The 18,775-nt window shown below is 38.7% G+C and overlaps 1 protein-coding gene across 1 annotated transcript; it reads right to left on the bottom strand.

Moving 5' to 3' along the window:
- Positions 1-1,793: 1,793 nt before the first annotated feature.
- LOC139745299 (uncharacterized) lies at positions 1,794-16,211 on the bottom strand. The gene is made up of 5 exons (XM_071655697.1): positions 16,157-16,211; positions 13,926-14,099; positions 12,655-12,913; positions 10,911-11,113; positions 1,794-2,095 (listed from the first exon to the last, which is right to left on the bottom strand). Exons 1-5 carry the CDS (start codon positions 16,209-16,211, stop codon positions 1,794-1,796), a joined length of 993 nt encoding a protein of 330 aa, XP_071511798.1.
- Positions 16,212-18,775: the final 2,564 nt, after the last annotated feature.

Here is an 18,775-nt window from a genome sequence, read left to right as displayed (position 1 = left end):
GCAGCGTTAAAGTCGTGTATGAATTTAATGTACATATTGGTGTTTCAAAGAGGAATTAGGCGAAGCTTTCATAGGCACTACATATTAATGCAAAAGTCCTATTTCGAGATACATAAAGTTTGCGTTTTCAGAAAGATGAATGCCTTCTAAGAGGAAAAGAAACAATAAAAAACACTGTCCATATTTTGTAAATGTTTGCCATATATCGTGAATTTGCCTTCTTGAAGACAATACTGACGGGAATTTTGCACGTGCTTTTTTTTTTTTAATTTGAACGCCCTTTTTACATGCTTACTTGGGAATCTCATGAAATCACATGCTGATGAAACTGAATTGAATGAAGTCGTTATCTTTTTTGAATCCCGATCTCTGTAATCATTCAAATTCACTCAAACTTGAATGATTGTATTGTTAAATTGAATGCAAATCTGATGACAGTGAGTGGGAACACCTGCAATATAATGAAAGTCAGTATTGAGAAAAATTGATTAATTTGCAGTACTGAACTATTAACACTTTTGCCTTTCAAATGATAAAATGCCTTTATCCTTTTTATCTTTATTAGTTAATTGTAAGAAATCAAGGTACAATCATCTACGATTTTCTTTTAATCATTTTTAAACATGCTGCGATGAAGCGTTTTGAATATTACAAAAAAAGAGAAAGATATAGCTTGGGATAAATTACTGAAAGACCACTGAATTTAACTCACAATAACATATTGACGTATTGATTGAAAACTAACAATGTGAGAATTTCAGATCAGTCCTTAACTGTGCAAATTAGAAATAAATTTTAAAGTATATCTACTTTCACGTTCTCTAATTCACCGTGTATCACAAAACCAACAAAAAATCCCACGCCGAAACTATACGTGAGGACTAAAAATACGTGAAATCGGTCAACCTAGTAAATCTTGAGATTTTCGTTAAATCCTGAATGAGGTTAATCTGATTATGTTTTTTTTTTTCTTTCACATTTACAAAAGTTATTTTGTACCTTCGTGAGTACTTTCGCCTCCAACTGGTGGCTTCTCCAGACTGCGTCGTAGATGGCGGTATGACGCTGGACGTGAGAGAATGGTGTCATATACATGCGAGAGAATATGTTGACAATTGAGATTTTCGTGTTTCCTGAACAGAGACTCTTCTTGTACATTATGTTAAAGTTTGGAATCATAAAAGGAATGAGAAGTTGTGCTTTTAGCAATTTTTTAATCACATTATAATAGAATAGTGTAATTAGGTATGTCTCGGGGGTCCCTTTACATTCCTTAGAAAAATACTCTAAAGACTCTTTCCTATCAACTCTAATAACCTTTGAAAGGATGGTGCTTGTCATGGACAAGATCTGTAAGCCATTTAGTTTCATTTCAATCTGATAACCTCTTCATTGTTGTTGCTATGGTGTTTTATATCCTGTCTCTTTTTGTCCAGTCATTAATAAGCTAGCACAACTTGAGAATATGAAGTGCTTAAACACACCCTTTACTTGGAGCGTCTTTTCTCAGTTCGCACTTTTCCAGAGTGTGTGCTTTCTTTCAAATATCTATATATATAATTATTTAAATAGTTGGAAGAGTCCATTTGAATGGAGTTATACATCATTTCAAAGCTTAGAGTCTCCTCTTTTAGAAGCTGTGCTTTACTAAAACTCCATGTCTGGCGACCTTCTATTGGTTTCGTGATGCAGGGTCACATACGCATTCAACATTAAGCCATAGGGTCTTGCTTAAACCCTATTCACATAAAGTATTTCCAGACGCTTCTACGGAAATACATGACACAAATGAATCAACAAATAGAGTGAAATTTCCAGTATCCTTCTGAGCCCCATCCGGTCCACACCCCGATGTGGTTGACCGGAAGAGGGTCCGGGTCTGTCCCGTCGATAATGGGGACTTGGTTACCATGGCGACCGATCCTGAGACGACCCTTGGCAAAGGTCAACCAGAAGTGATCGTACGTCGGAATACCTGAAAGCACTTTGCTGGGGATGTACCTTGATGTGACAGACTGGCATTTAGGTGATGAGCTGTACTTTGTCGGGCATTCTCGCTGTACCCTGACGTTGGTGTTCCCGTATGAACCGAAAACTGGTAACAGAAGAAGGGAAATACAATTACTTGTATGGAATGAGGGGCAACACTGTCTGAAAAAAAGCGTTTGATAATTATGGGTATAATGTCAGTGGTGTTACTCAAAATGAACAAAAATACAAAAAAGGCCGATTTTATAGCATTATGAGGGGTAATGGAATCCAAAGTTTTGGGTCGATGAGCGAAAAGAAGCGATCACTAGTAAGCCCTCTTATGGGCCTTTTATTACGAGAAAGGATATTCTCTTAGGAGGCTCCTAATGATGGATAGATTAATGAGAGAGAGAGAGAGAGAGAGAGAGAGAGAGAGAGAGAGAAAGTCAGAGAGAGAGGGGGAGAGAGAGAGAGAAGTGGATATTTGTATGTTATGTTTTGTCGGAAAAAAAGACATGAAAATAAAACGAATGGAATTGAATTGAATTGAAGTTATAGCGATACATTATGGATGTGGTTAGTTTGTATCTTCCAATGAAATTATTGCCTGAATACGTACTCAAACTATTGTCTGACCCCTTTTAGGTTTAAAAGATAAGGGTAAAATACGATTTTGAGGCGCTCTATTTAGAATGCCGAGAATAACAAAAATAACTGGCAATGGAAGTGTAGGGGAAAATACCTCTCTTAGATCTGCACAAATTGGCCAATATACAAATAAAGACTTTGAACGCAAAATAGATAAACGCTAAATTCAATGTTTCAAAGGAGGTCATTATCTAATTGCGGAATTGTGCGTAATTTTGTATATGATATTATACACAATTATATATATTTAACATATATATATATATATATATATATATATATATGTGTGTGTGTGTGTGTGTGTGTGTGTGTGTGTGTGTGTGTGTGTGTGACCCTGCGGTTCTAGGAACACTACCCCCTGGAAAACCACCCTCCGGATAACTACCACCCGGATAATTACCCCCCAGGACAATTCCCCCCTAGGGCAACTACCCCCCGGACAACTACCCTCCTAGGGCAATCACCCCCTTGGGCAATTCCCCCTTAGGAAAACTACCCCCTGGATAACTACCCCTCGGATAACTACCCCTGGATAACTACCCCCTCGGATAACTACCCCCTGGATAACTACCCCCCGGAAAACTACCCCCTGGGTAACTACCCCCCGGAGAACTACCCCCTGGATAACTACCCCCCGGAGAACTACCCCCTGGGTAACTACCCCCCGGAGAACTACCCCCTGGGTAACTACCCCCCGGAGAACTACCCCCTGGGTAACTACCCCCAGGATAACTACCCCTCCCCCCCCGATAACTACCCCCCCGGATAACTACCCCCCGGATAATTACCCCCCCCCGGATAATTATCCCTCGGATAATTACCCCCCGGATAATTACCCCCCGGATAATTACCCCCCGGATAATCACCCACCCCCCCCCCCGGATAACTACCCCCCCTCCAGATAATTACCACCAGGATAATTATCCCAAGGTTAATTACCCCCTCATCCGAAAACTAGACCCCAGATAACTTCCACCCGATAACTACCCTCTCCGATGACTTCCCATGGATGATTACCCCGGATAAATAGGCCTACAACTCCCCCTCCCCTATAACTATCAAGAGGAAAATTACCCCAAGGACAGTGCACCACGCCAATTACCCCCTGGGTAACTACCTCCCGGGTCATTGCCCCCACCCCACCACCAATCTTACTTTTAATAAAAAGAATATCATTACTACAGGAAACGAAGTTCTTTGTATTATTTGCCAGGAATCACGGAGATGTCATACTGATACATCATCTTATGAAAACAACATCTTAAGGATTTACGATTTGTATCGTTTGCATATAGGACGATTTATGTACAAGCTTAATTTCTCCCTCTGTATTTTGACTCTATGTTCATAAAAAACGAAGCTGTCCCTTCATATCCTACCCGGTAATCCAGTAAATGTCAATGCCTTTAACCAAAACTATTTTCGCTAAATCTGTATTTTCTTTTACTGTTCCGAAATTTTGGATTTCTCTTGATAGTATAGTATAAAAAAAAAGTTTTAAGTTTGAATGCCTTTACCATTGAACTAAAGACATTTTGAAGAAAATGTTACACTTCAGAATGAGTTAAACTTTTTGCAATATTTTTTAACCACAATCGTCTATCGTTTACCACAACTCCATGTTACACTTCTTTATTTTGAGGAGCTTATATCTCATGCCTCACGTGCCCTGGTTTTGACCCATCATCTTCCTCTTCCCTCTCGCTTTTCTCTGTCCACCGTGAAGGTAGTCTATTCCTGTCATTCATAACTCACCTTTCCTCTTTCTCTCATTACAAGGGATTTATCTCGTGTGTGTTCATGTGCAGTGCACTCACATTAAAACGAAATGCTCAGGACCGGCAGTTTTTTTTTTTCGTTTTAGCGAAATTTCGTTATAACCGAACAAATATAATATGCAATGTATAACGAAAAGAAGGAAACCACGCATAAAAAATTATGTTTGTTGAATCCTCATCATACGCTGGAAAGCTATGTGAAATGGGAGATTACCTTTTTAATTTCGTTTAAATATTACATTTTAAAAAGAGCATAAAGTTGTTTGTGTTGTCACACATGTGTAGAAAATGACGGTGTACGATTTGGTTACAGTTCGCTATTCCAAAGGTTCTTTTCTTACTAAAGTACGTTACTCCGAAGGCTCCTTATTCCGAAGTTTCGCCATCCCCGGGATTCCGATGGTTTGTTTATGTGAAAGTTCGCATTTCCGCAGAATCATTATTCCGAGACTTCATAATTTAGATCAAAATAATATATCGTTCATTTCCGAAGGTTAGTTGATCTGAAAATGAAATGAGGTTCGTCATTCTGAAGGTTTATGAATCAAAAAAAAAAAAAGAGAAAGGTTCGCTATTCAGAAAGTCCGTTGTTCCGAAGGCTTTTTCATCCGAAAATGAAATAAGGTTCGTTATTCCGAAGATATTTTGTTAATGAAAAAAAAATGAGAAAGGCTTGTTATTTCGAAGATTTATCTATCTTAAGACGATTATAAGAATTGCAATTCTTAAGTTTTGTTGTGTACTCTCCTTTTTCCACCATGGATTAACGATACTTTTTGTAATGTTCCGATTAACGAACGTTTTGAATTCCTGTCATTTTCGGACTAACGAACCGTATAAGAATAAGAATAAGGACTATATTTTATTATCGGATTAACGAACCTTTGGAATAACGCCAAAATATGCTTAATAACAAACCCTCTTTCATTTCCGAACTAACGGACATTCAGTTGTATCAGAATCTGTGTGTTTTGTATTAAAGGACTTCGGAACAATGAAACAAACCTTATCTGAATTCAGATTATTGTATTACAATAACGCAAGTTCCCCTCGGAAACTGTGCGTGATACACGGGAGTGAACATTTAATGATGCGTTCGCTCATGCAGACTGAGATGCTTTAAAAATGCTTGTTCCGCTATGCATTTTCGAATGCGATCCGCATTTCGTTATAACGGAGCACATTTCTTTTGTTTTTCTTTGTCAGTGGCGCTCAGAAAAGACTTCGTGATAACGAAAATTTTGTTATAACCGTCTTCGTTATAAGCGCATTTTGTACCATAGACTTTAATGGCGATAATTTTGGGACCAGAAGTTTTGCTTCGTTATGACGAAATTTCGTTATAACCGTGTTCGTTGTAACGGGAGTGCACTGTATCTTTATTTGTGTACTTCGTCTCTGTCTTAATGTGCTTTCTTTGTATTGTTTCATCAGTTTTGTAACTATTTTACTGTTATATCGTTAACGCTCATTTCAGAATTGCCCCACTGCATTATTGGGCATTAACAACTAGTATATCAAGGATGTGGGAAGAGATTGTCACCTCCTTGGTATGATCACTGCAGAGCATTACCTCCCTTGACAATTACTCCTTATTAAAATTAGGCTCCAAACAATCACCCCTCTTACAATAACTCTCCCCCAGAAAAGTACGTCTCTCATTGTTATTTTCGAACAACGTTTGCTATTTGAATTGAAATAAAAAAATCATATCATCTGGTTTTGGTCGAGACCTAACTTCAGGTTTAACATCTTTTGGGTGAAGTAATTAGAAACCCCTTACGAAATATTAAAGAGCATGTTATTCCAAGAAGGATTCAAGTTTTTGTGAAAAAAAATACTCTTGAAATGGCCGGGATAAAACAGAGCAGCCCTATAATGTAAAAAGGATTCTGTCAACTACAACTCTCTATAGATCTATTCAAAAAGAGGTTGCAGGACAAAAGACTTCGTTAACAACTAGGGGTGTTTTGTAAAAAAAAAAAGAAATACCGTTAAACTCGTAATATTTTACTCTTTCTAATGAGACTAACTTATATTTGAACTGGATTTCCTCTAAAAGTGTCGACAACATTTAATTTGAAAACTAGCACAATTCTACTTGTATGTAAAACAAGCTGTAATTTTACTCTTATGACAGATTAGGGCACCGTTTGATAAAAGTTGCCAGTTATGACATCTTGTTAGTCTCTAATAATTTCAATAAAACCATGGGTTCTGCTTGATTGATAAGCTCGAGTCACTGACTTGTTACCATGGACCTGCTTTGATCGACCTCCAACGATTGGTAATTGTGTGGAACTGACAGCTTGTCAGGACTGATAACTTTCATAAAACCGTGCCCAGATCCTATCAGAAATTATGGCTTTATATCGAAGGGTCCCTCTCTAATGTTAAGGGAATATGAATTGCAGTGAAATCAACTCTCCTTTTCTTATGTTTATCGTCTAATGTGTTATAACGGTAGAAAATGACAAGCCAAAAGAGTAAATGTGACCGTGCACCTCAAAACGAACATAAAGTCGCACACACTGATTTTGCGTGAGGACTGAAAATAAGTGAAATGGGTCAACCTAGCCGAACTTGACTTTTTCATATTTTCTGAAAGAGCGGGTCTTCTTTTACATTATGCTAAAATTTGGTATTATAAAACGGGCAGGAAAGTGTGTTTTCTTAGCAGTTTATCTCGAACATTTTTGGTAGAATAATGTGATTAGGCGTGTCTTTAGAATCCCTTTTTCATTTCTGAAAAACCTTGTCCACACTCTTCACTTTCAACTCTAATAACTTTTGAAAGAATAGTGCTACTGCTTTGAAAATTGGCATTAATTATGGACAGAATGTGTTAATGAGGCATGTTTAATTTCAGTTTAATCTGATAATCCCTTCATTGTTGTAAATCTGGTGGTTTACTTCCTGTTTTTTGTCCCATTCATCGCACAGCCAGCACGGTTTGGTAAAGATTAAGCGCTTGAATAGACACTGTACTTCAGAGCCTCTTTTCTCAGTTCCCACTTTTCCTGAGTTTGTGCTTTCTTTTCAATATTTAGATAGGTTAGGAAAGTCCATTTGATTTGAGTTATACATCATTTTAAAGCTTAAAGTCTGCTCTTTGAGAATATGGTCTTAACTATAAAAATTCATATCTGGCGACTTTTTATTTGTTTTGAGGTGCAGGGTCACAAATGATGACAGTGTAAGAGAAAGGTGCATCTTCTGATATGGTGTTATGAACTTATGGAAAAATTACAACGGGTGGTAACTTTCGGGGGCGGGGAGGGAGGGTTGTCCAGTAGGTAAGTATCAGGAGGGGGCGGTTCGGGGTATGGTTATGGGGGGGGGGGGGGTAGCAATCCGGGTGGTAGTTATCCTGGGAGTAGTTATCCGGGGAGTAATTATCCGGGTGGTAGTTATCCTGGGGGTAGTTATCCGGGGGGTAGTTATCCGGGGGGTAGTTATCCGGGGGGTAGTTATCCGAGTGGTAGTTATCCGGGTGGTAGTTATCCGGGGAGTAGTTACCCAGGGGGTAGTTCTCCGGGGGGTAGTTATCCAGGGGGTAGTTATCCGGGGGGTAGTTATCCAGGGGGTAGTTATCCGGGTGGTAGTTATCTGGGGGGTAGTTATCCGGGGGGTAGTCATCCAGGGGGTAGTTACCCAGGGGGTAGTTATCCAGGGGGTAGATGTCCTAGGGGTAATTGCCCTTGGGGGTAGTTGCCCTAGGAGGGTAGATGACCGGGTGGTAGTTGTCCTAGGGGGTAATGGCCCTGGAGGGTGATTACCCTAGGAGGGTAATTGTCCGGGGGGTAGTTGCCCTAAGGGGGAATAGACCTGGGGGGTAATTATCCGGGTGGTAGTTATCCGGAGGGTAGTTGCCCAGGGGGTAAGTGCCCGGATACGGACCCTGCATCACAAAACCAACAAAAAAATCATCAGACATGGATTTTTAGTTAAGGGCAGATTCTTAAAGAGCAGACTCTAAGCTTTAAACTTATGTATAACTCACTTCAAATGGACTCCCCTAACCTATATCTAAATACTAGAAAGAAAGCACACACTTTGGAAAAATGTGAACTGAGAAAAGAGGCTCTGAAGTGCATTGTTTATTCAAGCGCTTAATCTTTACCAAGCCGTGCTAGCTGCGCAATTAAAGGGACAAAAAACACAGGATGTACACCACGGGAGCAACAACAATGAAGGGATTACCAGATTAAGCTAAAATTGAGCATGTTCTATTAACACATTATGTCCATGATTAATGCCAACTTTCAAAGCATATTAATGAGATGAGCGACGAAGAGCGACGAAGAGTAGACGTGTGGGTGTTGGTGCTCCGCCAACCGTATAATAGGCGAGTGGCAACTACATTGTCATGAGGGGTGAAAGCCGAAGGCAACGGAACAGCTGTAAAACGCCCGCCGACAGCCACCCGATGACTGACACTAAACCTACCCCCCCCCCCCCCCCCCCCCCCCCCCCCATCGACTCAGGGTCGACAATTATGACCCCGAGGAAGACGAATGTATTCGTCGAAAATTTGGTCTGAATAAAATAAATAGCACTGTTGGACTGTGAAAATGCATTACCACTCTATACTTGCTCGTCTTTTCTATACTGGTACCAACACGCGGACTTCAAGTATCATCATATATGATGGTTACAGCTCGTTATTCCGAAGGTTCGTTATTCCAAAGGCTCTGTATTCCGAAGATTCGTTGTTCCGAAGGTTCGTTAATCCGAAAATGTGATGAGGTTCGTTATTCCGAAGGTTCATTCATCCGGAAATGAAATAAGGTTCGTTATTCCGAAGGTTCGTTAATCCGAAAATGAAACAAAGCTCGTTATTTCGAAAGTTCGTTACGGACCCTATATCATTTCGGATCGACGAACCTTCGGAATAGCGAACCCTATTTCATTTTCGGATTAACGAACCTTCGGAATAACGAACCCTATTTCATTTTCGGATAAACGAGCCTTCGGAATAGCGAACCTATTTCATTTTCAGAATAACGAACCTTCGGAATAACGCCACAAAATTAATGTTCGGATAAACGGACCCTTTTTCATTTTCGGATTAACAAACTTCTAGGTAGGCCCTATAGAGAATTTGTGTGTTTCGGATTAACGAACCTTCGGAAAAACGAACCTTCGGAATAACGAACAGCACCCCATAAGGTAATAAAAATCAACATGCATTTGGATTTCATGGCCCCACCGTTTATTATTCAAACTGTTAGATTCTGATTAAAATTATTGTGTGTTGGTGCATAGTGACGCGTGTTTGTATGTAATGCTGTTTGTTTGTGTGTGCGCGCCTGTGTGTTCGTGTGTATATCTTGTTTCTATTTCACCCTATCATGTTGATAACCATGGTTTCCAAGGACATCCCACATTCGGGCACACCTAGCAGACACACGCACGCGCACACGCACACACACACACACACATACACACGCACACCAGTGAACTAGTTCTAGTTCAGTGACGCACACGTATGCACGCGCGAACGTACATAGCATTATTATAATACATTTCCTATAATACAAATGATCATACAATTTGTTATTATGATTATGATTATTTTTGTTTTCATTATTAGTATTTCTTTTATTGTTACATTTATATGTGTGTATGTAGGCCAAAGCTCTGGAGCAAGCTAGCCTAGGGTGAAAGAAAGATACTTAGTGTCAACTAATGCCCTTGCCAGTATCAGGTGCCATACAAAACACATTAATAATAGTCTATTATAATCGTGATCGTGATGATGGCTTCGTACTCATTATCAAGGAGCGGCGTGAATGAATAGCAGTGAAAACCTAATTGCATCCTGGGGGAGGGAGATAGAGAGAGGGAGGGAGAGATAGTTTAACCATGATCAGGTTGCTTTGCATTACTGTCCACGACGTCGTGTAAAGGTTTTCAAGGTTGACGCCATCAAACAAATGTCAGTTTTCTCAAAGAGGTTTTCAGTACGGGCTGAAAATAGATTGTAAACATCCTCATCGATTTTTTTTCTCCAAACACTACGTCTATCATGTTTTGTTAAAGGTATTGAAAAAAATAACAAACAAGATATACGCAAAATATGGTCAAAACAAAATGCTCATTTATCAACCCTTTATCATGAAGAGAATTCAATTTTGTACAGAGCCAGTGTAGTTCAAGGTAAAGTATGATGCACTTAACATAATTTCATTAAAACGAAAATTATCATATCAATGCGTATATAGTCATGTCATTGACCATGGGTAATGGATTTCAAGGACTTGTTACAGGCACGGAAAAGTACAGAAAAAGGTGAAGACTTTCTAATCGATTAGAAAACCGTCCTCTAACATATGATAAGTAGATTGCTCTTTTCACAGAAGCTTTACCTTATGGCAAGAAAGCAACATGTTGATGCTAGCACAATGATATTAGTGCCTTCTTTAGGACGAGAATAGTCTGGTTTCCAGACCCTCAGCTCGTACTATGTCGTTATTCAGGATGTTGAAGCCATCAGCGTCAAAAACTGACATAGTTTAAGGTGGTTTTGTCCTGCAAAAGCGGCGATTTCGGCGCGGGACGCGACTTCGTCGCCGCGGAGTCCAGTTGGCAAAGGGTCTAGAAGCCAGACTAGGACGAGAAAAGTTAAAGACCACTTCCTGAGGTCAGATAAAGGGGGCGGTTTGGAGGGCATTCCTTTTGAAGAGAATGCGATGAGGCAAATTGTTGAACGTCTATAATGAAAGGCAAATATTCGGAGAGTCTTTCTCATAGAATGATAGCGGCTTTCATTCCCATCAAGAGGTCTTTGTCTTTGCGTTTTATCTCGTTTTCGCTATATAGAAAAGGCGGATAAGCGAGCATTCCCGATCTAAAAGGAGAAAAAAAAAAAGCTCTTGCCAAATGTGAATTAATTTCTTGTGTGTCTCTGCTCGAGACATACAAAAACACACAAAAACAGTTTCAATGTTATGACACTTCGATTGTGTTAAGACAGGGGGATTTTCTGACTGAAGGGCAGGTCTGAATCATGCGAGGGTGCCGGTAATTCTACGACAAAGACAAATAATACTCTGTTAAATTCACTTCAAATCTTTACTCTGTTAAATTCACATTGTTTTCTTGATACGATTTCTATTACTGAAGAAAGCGTGATGTATGTTGTGTTATTTTCATTGTCGAAAAACGGAATAAATTTGAATACTGCGATACACGCAGTTTTTATCCAGAAAGAAAACAGATATTGATAAAAAACAAACAAACAAACAAACAAACAATCTCTAATCTTCCCATGAAAGTCATTTTTCGGGCATCATGAAATATAAACATGAATCTAGGGCACGAATACAGTCATTCCTCTGTATATTTTAGGAAACTCGTATACTTTGCTCCCGTAAGGAACACATTAAGAGATCGCTGTTTTTCACACAATTTAAACGGTATAGAGGAACATTTTTGTTGTTGCTGTTGTTGTTGTTGTTGTTGTTGTTGTTGTTGTTTGTTGTTGTTACTTTTTCGGGGGGGGGGGGGTTGAGGTGTGTTTAGGTAGGAATTTAGTGCGATGTTAATCCTTTTGGGATTGGGCCTATGCCAGATGTTCATGGGAGTCCAATTGCTTATTTTTACTATTCAAGCTTATGCAATATACTCAGAAACGTATCATCTTGAAGTAGTGAGCTCTGGAATCAGATATAAGTACAATGTTTCTACAATTAATTTCATGAACGCAATTGCATATGACTTCTATAAATGGTATATACAACAACCACGACAACAAAATTAGAGTTGATATAAAGAAGAGTTGGTTAACTGGATGTACGATGAGTTAACTGACATCACCAGCTTCCAAATGATAATGATTTATGCTTTCATCATGTTATCTTGATAAGCTGATTGTAAGAAAGCGTACTACAATCATTTAATGTCTAACATTTAGGCGTCCTCAATTGCAAAAATATGAGATGAATTCGTCAAAGACCATTGCATTTTGACTCATAACACCTTATTGACATATGTACAATTTTTTTTGAATTCTTATTCAGACTAGTCTTCAACTTTACAAATGAGACAGGAATTACTAAGGATATCCGCCTTTACACTCTCTAATAAACATGAAACCTCAACTTCTATGGTTACATTAGATATATGCATTCAGATTCATGCTTAAATGATAAATACACGAAAAGTATTTCTAAAAGTATTCCAGACTCTTCTAATGTCACAATTAATGTATCAACAAAAGGAGTGAAATTTCCAATATCCTTCTGAGCCCCACCCAGTCCACACCCCGATGTGATTGACCGGGAGAGGGTTCGGGTCTGTCCAGTCGATGATGGAGACTTGGTTGCCATGGCGACCGATCATGAGACGACCCTGGTCAAAGGTCAACCAGAAGTGATCGTACGTCGGAATACCTGAAAACACTTTGCTTGGGATGTACGCTGATGCGACGGATTGGCAGTGAGGCGATGAGCTGTACTTTGTCTGACATTCTCGCTGTACTAAGAGGTGGGTGTTCCCGATTGAACCGAAAACTGGTACCACACAAAAGAAGGGAAATATAATTACATGAATGGAACGAGGGAAAACACTGTCAGAAAAAAAAAGAAGAGTTTCATGATTCGGGCTATAATGTCACTTGTGTCACTCAAAATATTGTTTACATTTCGTGTATTTAGCAAAACTTAACATCGATTATATGGATTCAAATTTGTACCGTGGCTATTTCTATCCCCAACTCACATTTCAGAACTATTTTAAAGCACTAATGCAAATTTTTCTTTTGTTTCTTCTGCAAATGGTAAATTATGCCTTTAAGAGGCTCCGAATGAAGGATAGACTTAATAATGAGAGAGTGAGAGAAGGAGAGAGAGAGGGAGAGAGATAGACAGACAGACAGACAGACAGAGAGGGAGAGAGAAATCTTCTGTTTTGAATGTTGAGGTGGATATTTCTATGTTATGCTTGTTGGAAAAAAAAAGGAATGCAAATGATTAATGGAATTGAAATGAATTGAATTGAATAGAAGTAGGATATTTGTATGGATGTGTTATTTTCTTATATCCCGATTAAATTGCTGCCTGAATATGCACTCATATTATTGTCTGACCTCTTTAAGATTTCAAAGATAAGGGCAAAAGGCGTTTTAACATACCAAACATAACATAAACAATTGGTCTTGAAAAGTAAAGAGGAAAATACCTCTCTTAGATCTGCATGAATTGATTGATATACAAATAACTGTGAGAACGTAAAATCAGATAAATGCCATACATTCAATGTTTCAAGAGGTCATCAAATAGTGAAATTGCACGCAATATATAAATGTATATATATATATATATATATATATATATGTATATATATATATATATATATAAATATTGCATGAATACAAAAAAAATGTTCACTCAAATTGTCCTTATTGTATCTATTATTCAGCAGATTAAATCTGAAATATCTAAAAATGGATATATCATATTCAAATTCCTCAAACAGATAAACTGCTCGAGAATGGAAATGGAAGCATTGAGAATTTAGCCTCACCGATGCGGTACATCTCAACGAGACTGGTGTTTTCACGGGACAAGGCGATTTCCGCGTCTTGAGCTGCGCTGAGCTCGAAGTCGACCTCCACTGAACTTTGGGACAGTTCGAAACGGAGAAAGACGTAATGTCTCGACCCTGTGCCCCCGTCTTCCGTGTGAATCACGGGGCATGCTACAAGTTTAAAACAAGGTAAGGGAAACACTACGAGTATTCGCGGTATGCGTATAATGGTTTAAGTCCCTTCACAGTGGCGGATCCAGAGGGGGAGCAACCGGCGCACGCCCCCTTTTTTTTTCGTTAAATCAAAAGAAAAAAAGAAAAAAAAAAGGAAATGAAACCCTCAAGTGGCACCAGAAATATTAGTTGCGGCCCCCTTAACAGAATTCATTGTTCCGCCCCTGCTATTGTAAAACTGAAAAAAAAAGAAGATCTGCATCACCCGCCGTTGCACACACATTAGTCAGGATAAAAGAGATACAAGTAAACAAAGCTGCATGCTATAATAGACACGCGAGAGCCGCATTGTTAGATGTTATTATGAAAAAAAAAAATGCAGTGTAAGAGCATAAGTTACACATGAGTTAAATGTCAAAACAAGTAGTAGCGACACTGATCCTACAGGGATAGAATTGCACTGTAATAGTTACCCTATGTGTACACAATGATATGCATTTTGGTTTGTTTTGTTGGTGTGCTTTTTTTTATTCCCATGATTGTAATTACATCCTATAAAAAGGAATAATAACAAATAATACTTTAACGGTGTGTGTTTCATGAATAGCACCGGTGTGATGTTACATCGTGTTCACATATTCGAATATGTTAAACGCAAGAATTTAATGGTGTGAGGATTATTTCACACTTTTCCCTGGTTTTCCAAAAGGTTTACTCAAATGTATATACACTGTGAATTGATGATGCACGATGTGTTCATACTGTAAAAACTCTCAAATTAAACAGTGTGAACAGGTGAAGAATTGTGCTTCATACCTCGGCGTGATTTTCCAAAAGGTTATTTAAAATGTATAATACACTTTGAAATGATGATGCACAATGTTTCTTACTGTGAAAACTCTCGAAGTTAACAGTGTGAAGATTATAAACGGCATTGTGTTTCACACTTTGGCGTGATTTTCCAAAAGGTTTATTCAAATGTACGCGATACACTGTGAATTGATGATGCACAATGTGTTCGTACTGTGAAAACTCTCTAATTTAACAGTGTGAAGAAATAAACGGCATTGTGTTTCACATTTTTGGCGTGATTTTCCAAAAGGTTTATTCATATGATTGTATGATACACTGTGAATTGATGATGCACATGCAATGTGTTCATGCTGTGAAAACTCTCGAAGAAATAAATGTCAATTTTTGTCACACTGTGGGACAAAGTATCCCGTCCTACAGGGATAGAATTGCACCATAACAGTTACCCTATGTGTACACAATGATATGCATTTTGTTTTATTTTACTGGTGTGCTTTTTTCATTCCCATAATTGTAATTACATCCTATAAAAAGGAATAATAATAACAAATACTTTAACGGTGTGTGTTTCATGAATAGCACCGGTGTGATGGCATTAGCCCTTTGGGAGACCGCCCAGAAGGCAACGGTAAGGATAAGTAGAGGGAAATACAACGTTGTAGAGATGAGAAACATGAATCAACAATCAATGCATACCACATTGTGGTCCAAAGTAGTCATCCGTACACGAACACTTGTATGCTGTTTCAGTCTCGATACACGTTCCGCCATTTTGACACGGAGCCGAAGCACAGGCTGAATTGACGCACCGAACAGAGGGGGAAATAGAAAATTATAATATCAAAAAGAAAAAAAAAACCAAACAAAAAACAAGCAAACAATGTAAACGGTTCAATTAGATCCATCAATTGGTAAATTCAAGGTCATCAATCGATATGTTTCATTGTATGCATACATTAACTTCTCAGAGACAGAAGTCTCTCATCATATCAACTCATGCAGTATATACAGTTGACAACTTCGCTCAAGGGACAATGAACATATTAGATGAAACCTAGCGTGTCAATCTGACAGAGCAAATGTCGATAAGCGTACGAACGTGGGTGACACGATTGAATGGATACCTCATTACTTTCGACGATTAAAAATTCAGTGGATGTAAATCCCAGCCTAACGAAGCATTTTGAATAGGGAGAAGGACGTTTGGGGAAAATTGTGATGTTGAGCGGAACTCCACTTACATGGGACACGACAAATGTACCGCTTTTTTCCTTGTAGCATGGGATGGTTCCCCATCATGGCTACCTCTTCATTACTCATCAACTTTAGGAACCATGGCAACCGTCTCCCCGCTTGGGAGCGTCTGTGTTCCACAGCTGGTGTCAGTCACCGGACAAAATTTATTTTGCTCCTCACTGGACAGGACTCCAGAAACTTTCAAAGAAAAGGAAAGAAAAAAGTGATTGACGCTTAGGAGAGGGTAACAAAAAACATGCAAATAACAAACAAACAAACAAACAAACTTACTAACAGACTTAAGGGTAAAAGCTTACTTAATGCATAGAAAACAGCACAAACAAGGACCAAAGAAGCATGTGCCCAAAGAGTTCCAGTTTGGTTTTAGTATATCTGATACTGTCGGTTTTGTTGTTGTTTTTTATGAAGCACCATGATTAGTTCATCCCATTATTGTGAGTTTTCAGCTTTGTAATGTGACGGAGATATCACTAACTTTTCATCGACGAAGATGGGGCTGATAACTAGGCAATAAAAGCAGAAAGGGTTGGAACTGATCCTTTCCAAAAAGGTTCGTCTTGACGATGGGACAATCTAAACATTCCTAGTGGAGAAGAGAGCATTATTTGTTGTTTTATTTGTATTTCATCTTTTAACATTTGCCAACTTGTGAGGCGACATAGATACTTAATTCGTGATATATTTAAAGGGCCTCAATATGATTTTGAGAATTCATTTTCGTTCTTATACTCATCTTGCTTTTGTTATGTTGCAAGGAATTGTACTTTAATAGCTATTTGTAAGTTGCTAAGCGACATCAAGATACCCTAAAAATGTATGAGAATTGCTGAGAGATATAGGTCAAGAGAGAGAGAGAGAGAGAGAGAGAGAGAGAGAGAGAGACAAAGAGGGAGAGGGAAAGTGGGAGCAGGCGGGAGAGGGGACTCTTTTTAACTGTTTATCAAATACTCTTTATCTGTTACTGCCCCTTCATATATGCAATCTTGCAAAAATCGAAACTACCTGAATTTAACCAGTTGAGGACGAGTCAAGAAAATAAATGTTCAATACTATAAGATATATACCCCTCTCGAAATAAATACCTTTCACAGTTATTTGTGTCTTTTTTTTCAAATATAGAAGCATCTTATAGGAGACTTGTGTCAATTTTCTCGCTGTGGCTCTCAGTCCAAAACTGTCGCCATTGGTCCTCTTTTCAGATGACGTTTTAGATACAATCGTAATGGATATGAAGCGAACATTCATGACGTTTTATAACATGCTAACTTTAAGGGCGGCCTTTGAATTTCAGGGAATACTCATGCAGAACTGCTATAAGTGCAATATCTCTAGTACTGTAAATATAAACAACAATGATAAAAATAATGATAATGACATCAATATGAATGATAGTTATAAAAGCTATTATCATTATCATTACTATTATATATTATCATTATCATTATCATTGTTATTATTATTATTATTACTATTATTATTATCATTATACAAATAGTGAATGGTCACGAGTGCAATGGTACAAGTTTTCGCACGAGCTGAAAGATAGAGGCTCTCTATTCAACGATCGAGGCGAAGCCGAGTTGAATAGTGCGCCTCATATTTCACCGAGTGCGAAATCTGGTTCCATTGCACGAGTAAAGACCATACACTATTTGTTTTATACAACACCTCGAACGTCAACAGATTTGGTACTCACAGATTCTTAAATTTAGCACAGAAATGGCAACCATTTTTCGTGAAAGACGAATGAGTAGCCTCACAGTCGCAGTCACCGTGTATGTACATGTGTACGTACGTACGTACGTATGCAAAACGAAGTTTACAAAAATGATTGACAAAAATACGCGCTTGTAAGCGCGCTTGTAATTGTTGAGTGCGCGCGGCACATGTTTGTTTATTGTGACATCAGAGTGCGTGCAGTAGAACATTTTGGTCGAACCAAAATTGCACGCTGAGACAGCCAGAGCGTGCAATAGTATACAAATAGTGAATGGTCACGAGTGCAATGGTTCGCCTCGTTGAATAGAGCGCCTCTATCTTTCACCTCGTGCGAAATCTCGTTCCATTGCACGAGTAAAGACCATACACTATTTGATTTATACAACGTCCAAGTAGATCTTTTTGGTCTAAGTAGGCCTAGAAGTCTATCTGTATTATGTATGAAAAATATAGCCATACTTACATGTGGATCCACTGCGATTCTCTTTCTGGCTTGTGCAATCAGTGTAGATATATACACGTACACTAGCACTACGTAGGCCTACGTACGCGCATGCATGTACCGCACACGTACACTGCGCTAGCTGCATGCGATCCTCAATATGCAACACACAGTACACACAGTACCGTACAATTTCTCGAACCGTGGAATAGAAAGAAAAAAATCGAACCAAGTTGCACGGAAAAATAGATCCGCATTAAATGGAGTTCTTATTGAATATGACGTCACCAACAATCCTCCAATCAAATTACAAGGATCTACTTGGACGTTGTATGATATACGAATAATTTATGAGTTGTGAGTGCATTATGGCACGAATATCGCACGAGGCGCGAGATAAGCCACTGGTCTATTCAACAAGGCGCGAAGCGCCGCGTTGAAT

This window comes from Diadema antillarum, unplaced genomic scaffold, assembly GCF_040938485.1.
Source record: "Diadema antillarum isolate AM-2024a unplaced genomic scaffold, OU_Dant_1.0 seq00001250_RagTag, whole genome shotgun sequence".
NCBI lineage: Eukaryota > Metazoa > Echinodermata > Echinoidea > Diadematoida > Diadematidae > Diadema > Diadema antillarum.
The sequence above is the reverse complement of the archived record's forward strand: the minus strand, read 5'-3'. Positions and strand labels throughout refer to the sequence as shown.

Coding starts and splice junctions, on each gene's coding strand:
- LOC139745299 (XM_071655697.1), bottom strand. CDS start 16,211: ATGGGGAACCATCCCATGCTACAAGGAAAAAAGCGGTACATTTGTCGT. Junction 14,100..16,156: donor GTACATTTGTCGTGTCCCAT/GTAAGTGGAGTT, acceptor TTAAACTTGTAG/CATGCCCCGTGATTCACACG. Junction 12,914..13,925: donor CGTTGAGATGTACCGCATCG/GTGAGGCTAAAT, acceptor GTGTGGTACCAG/TTTTCGGTTCAATCGGGAAC.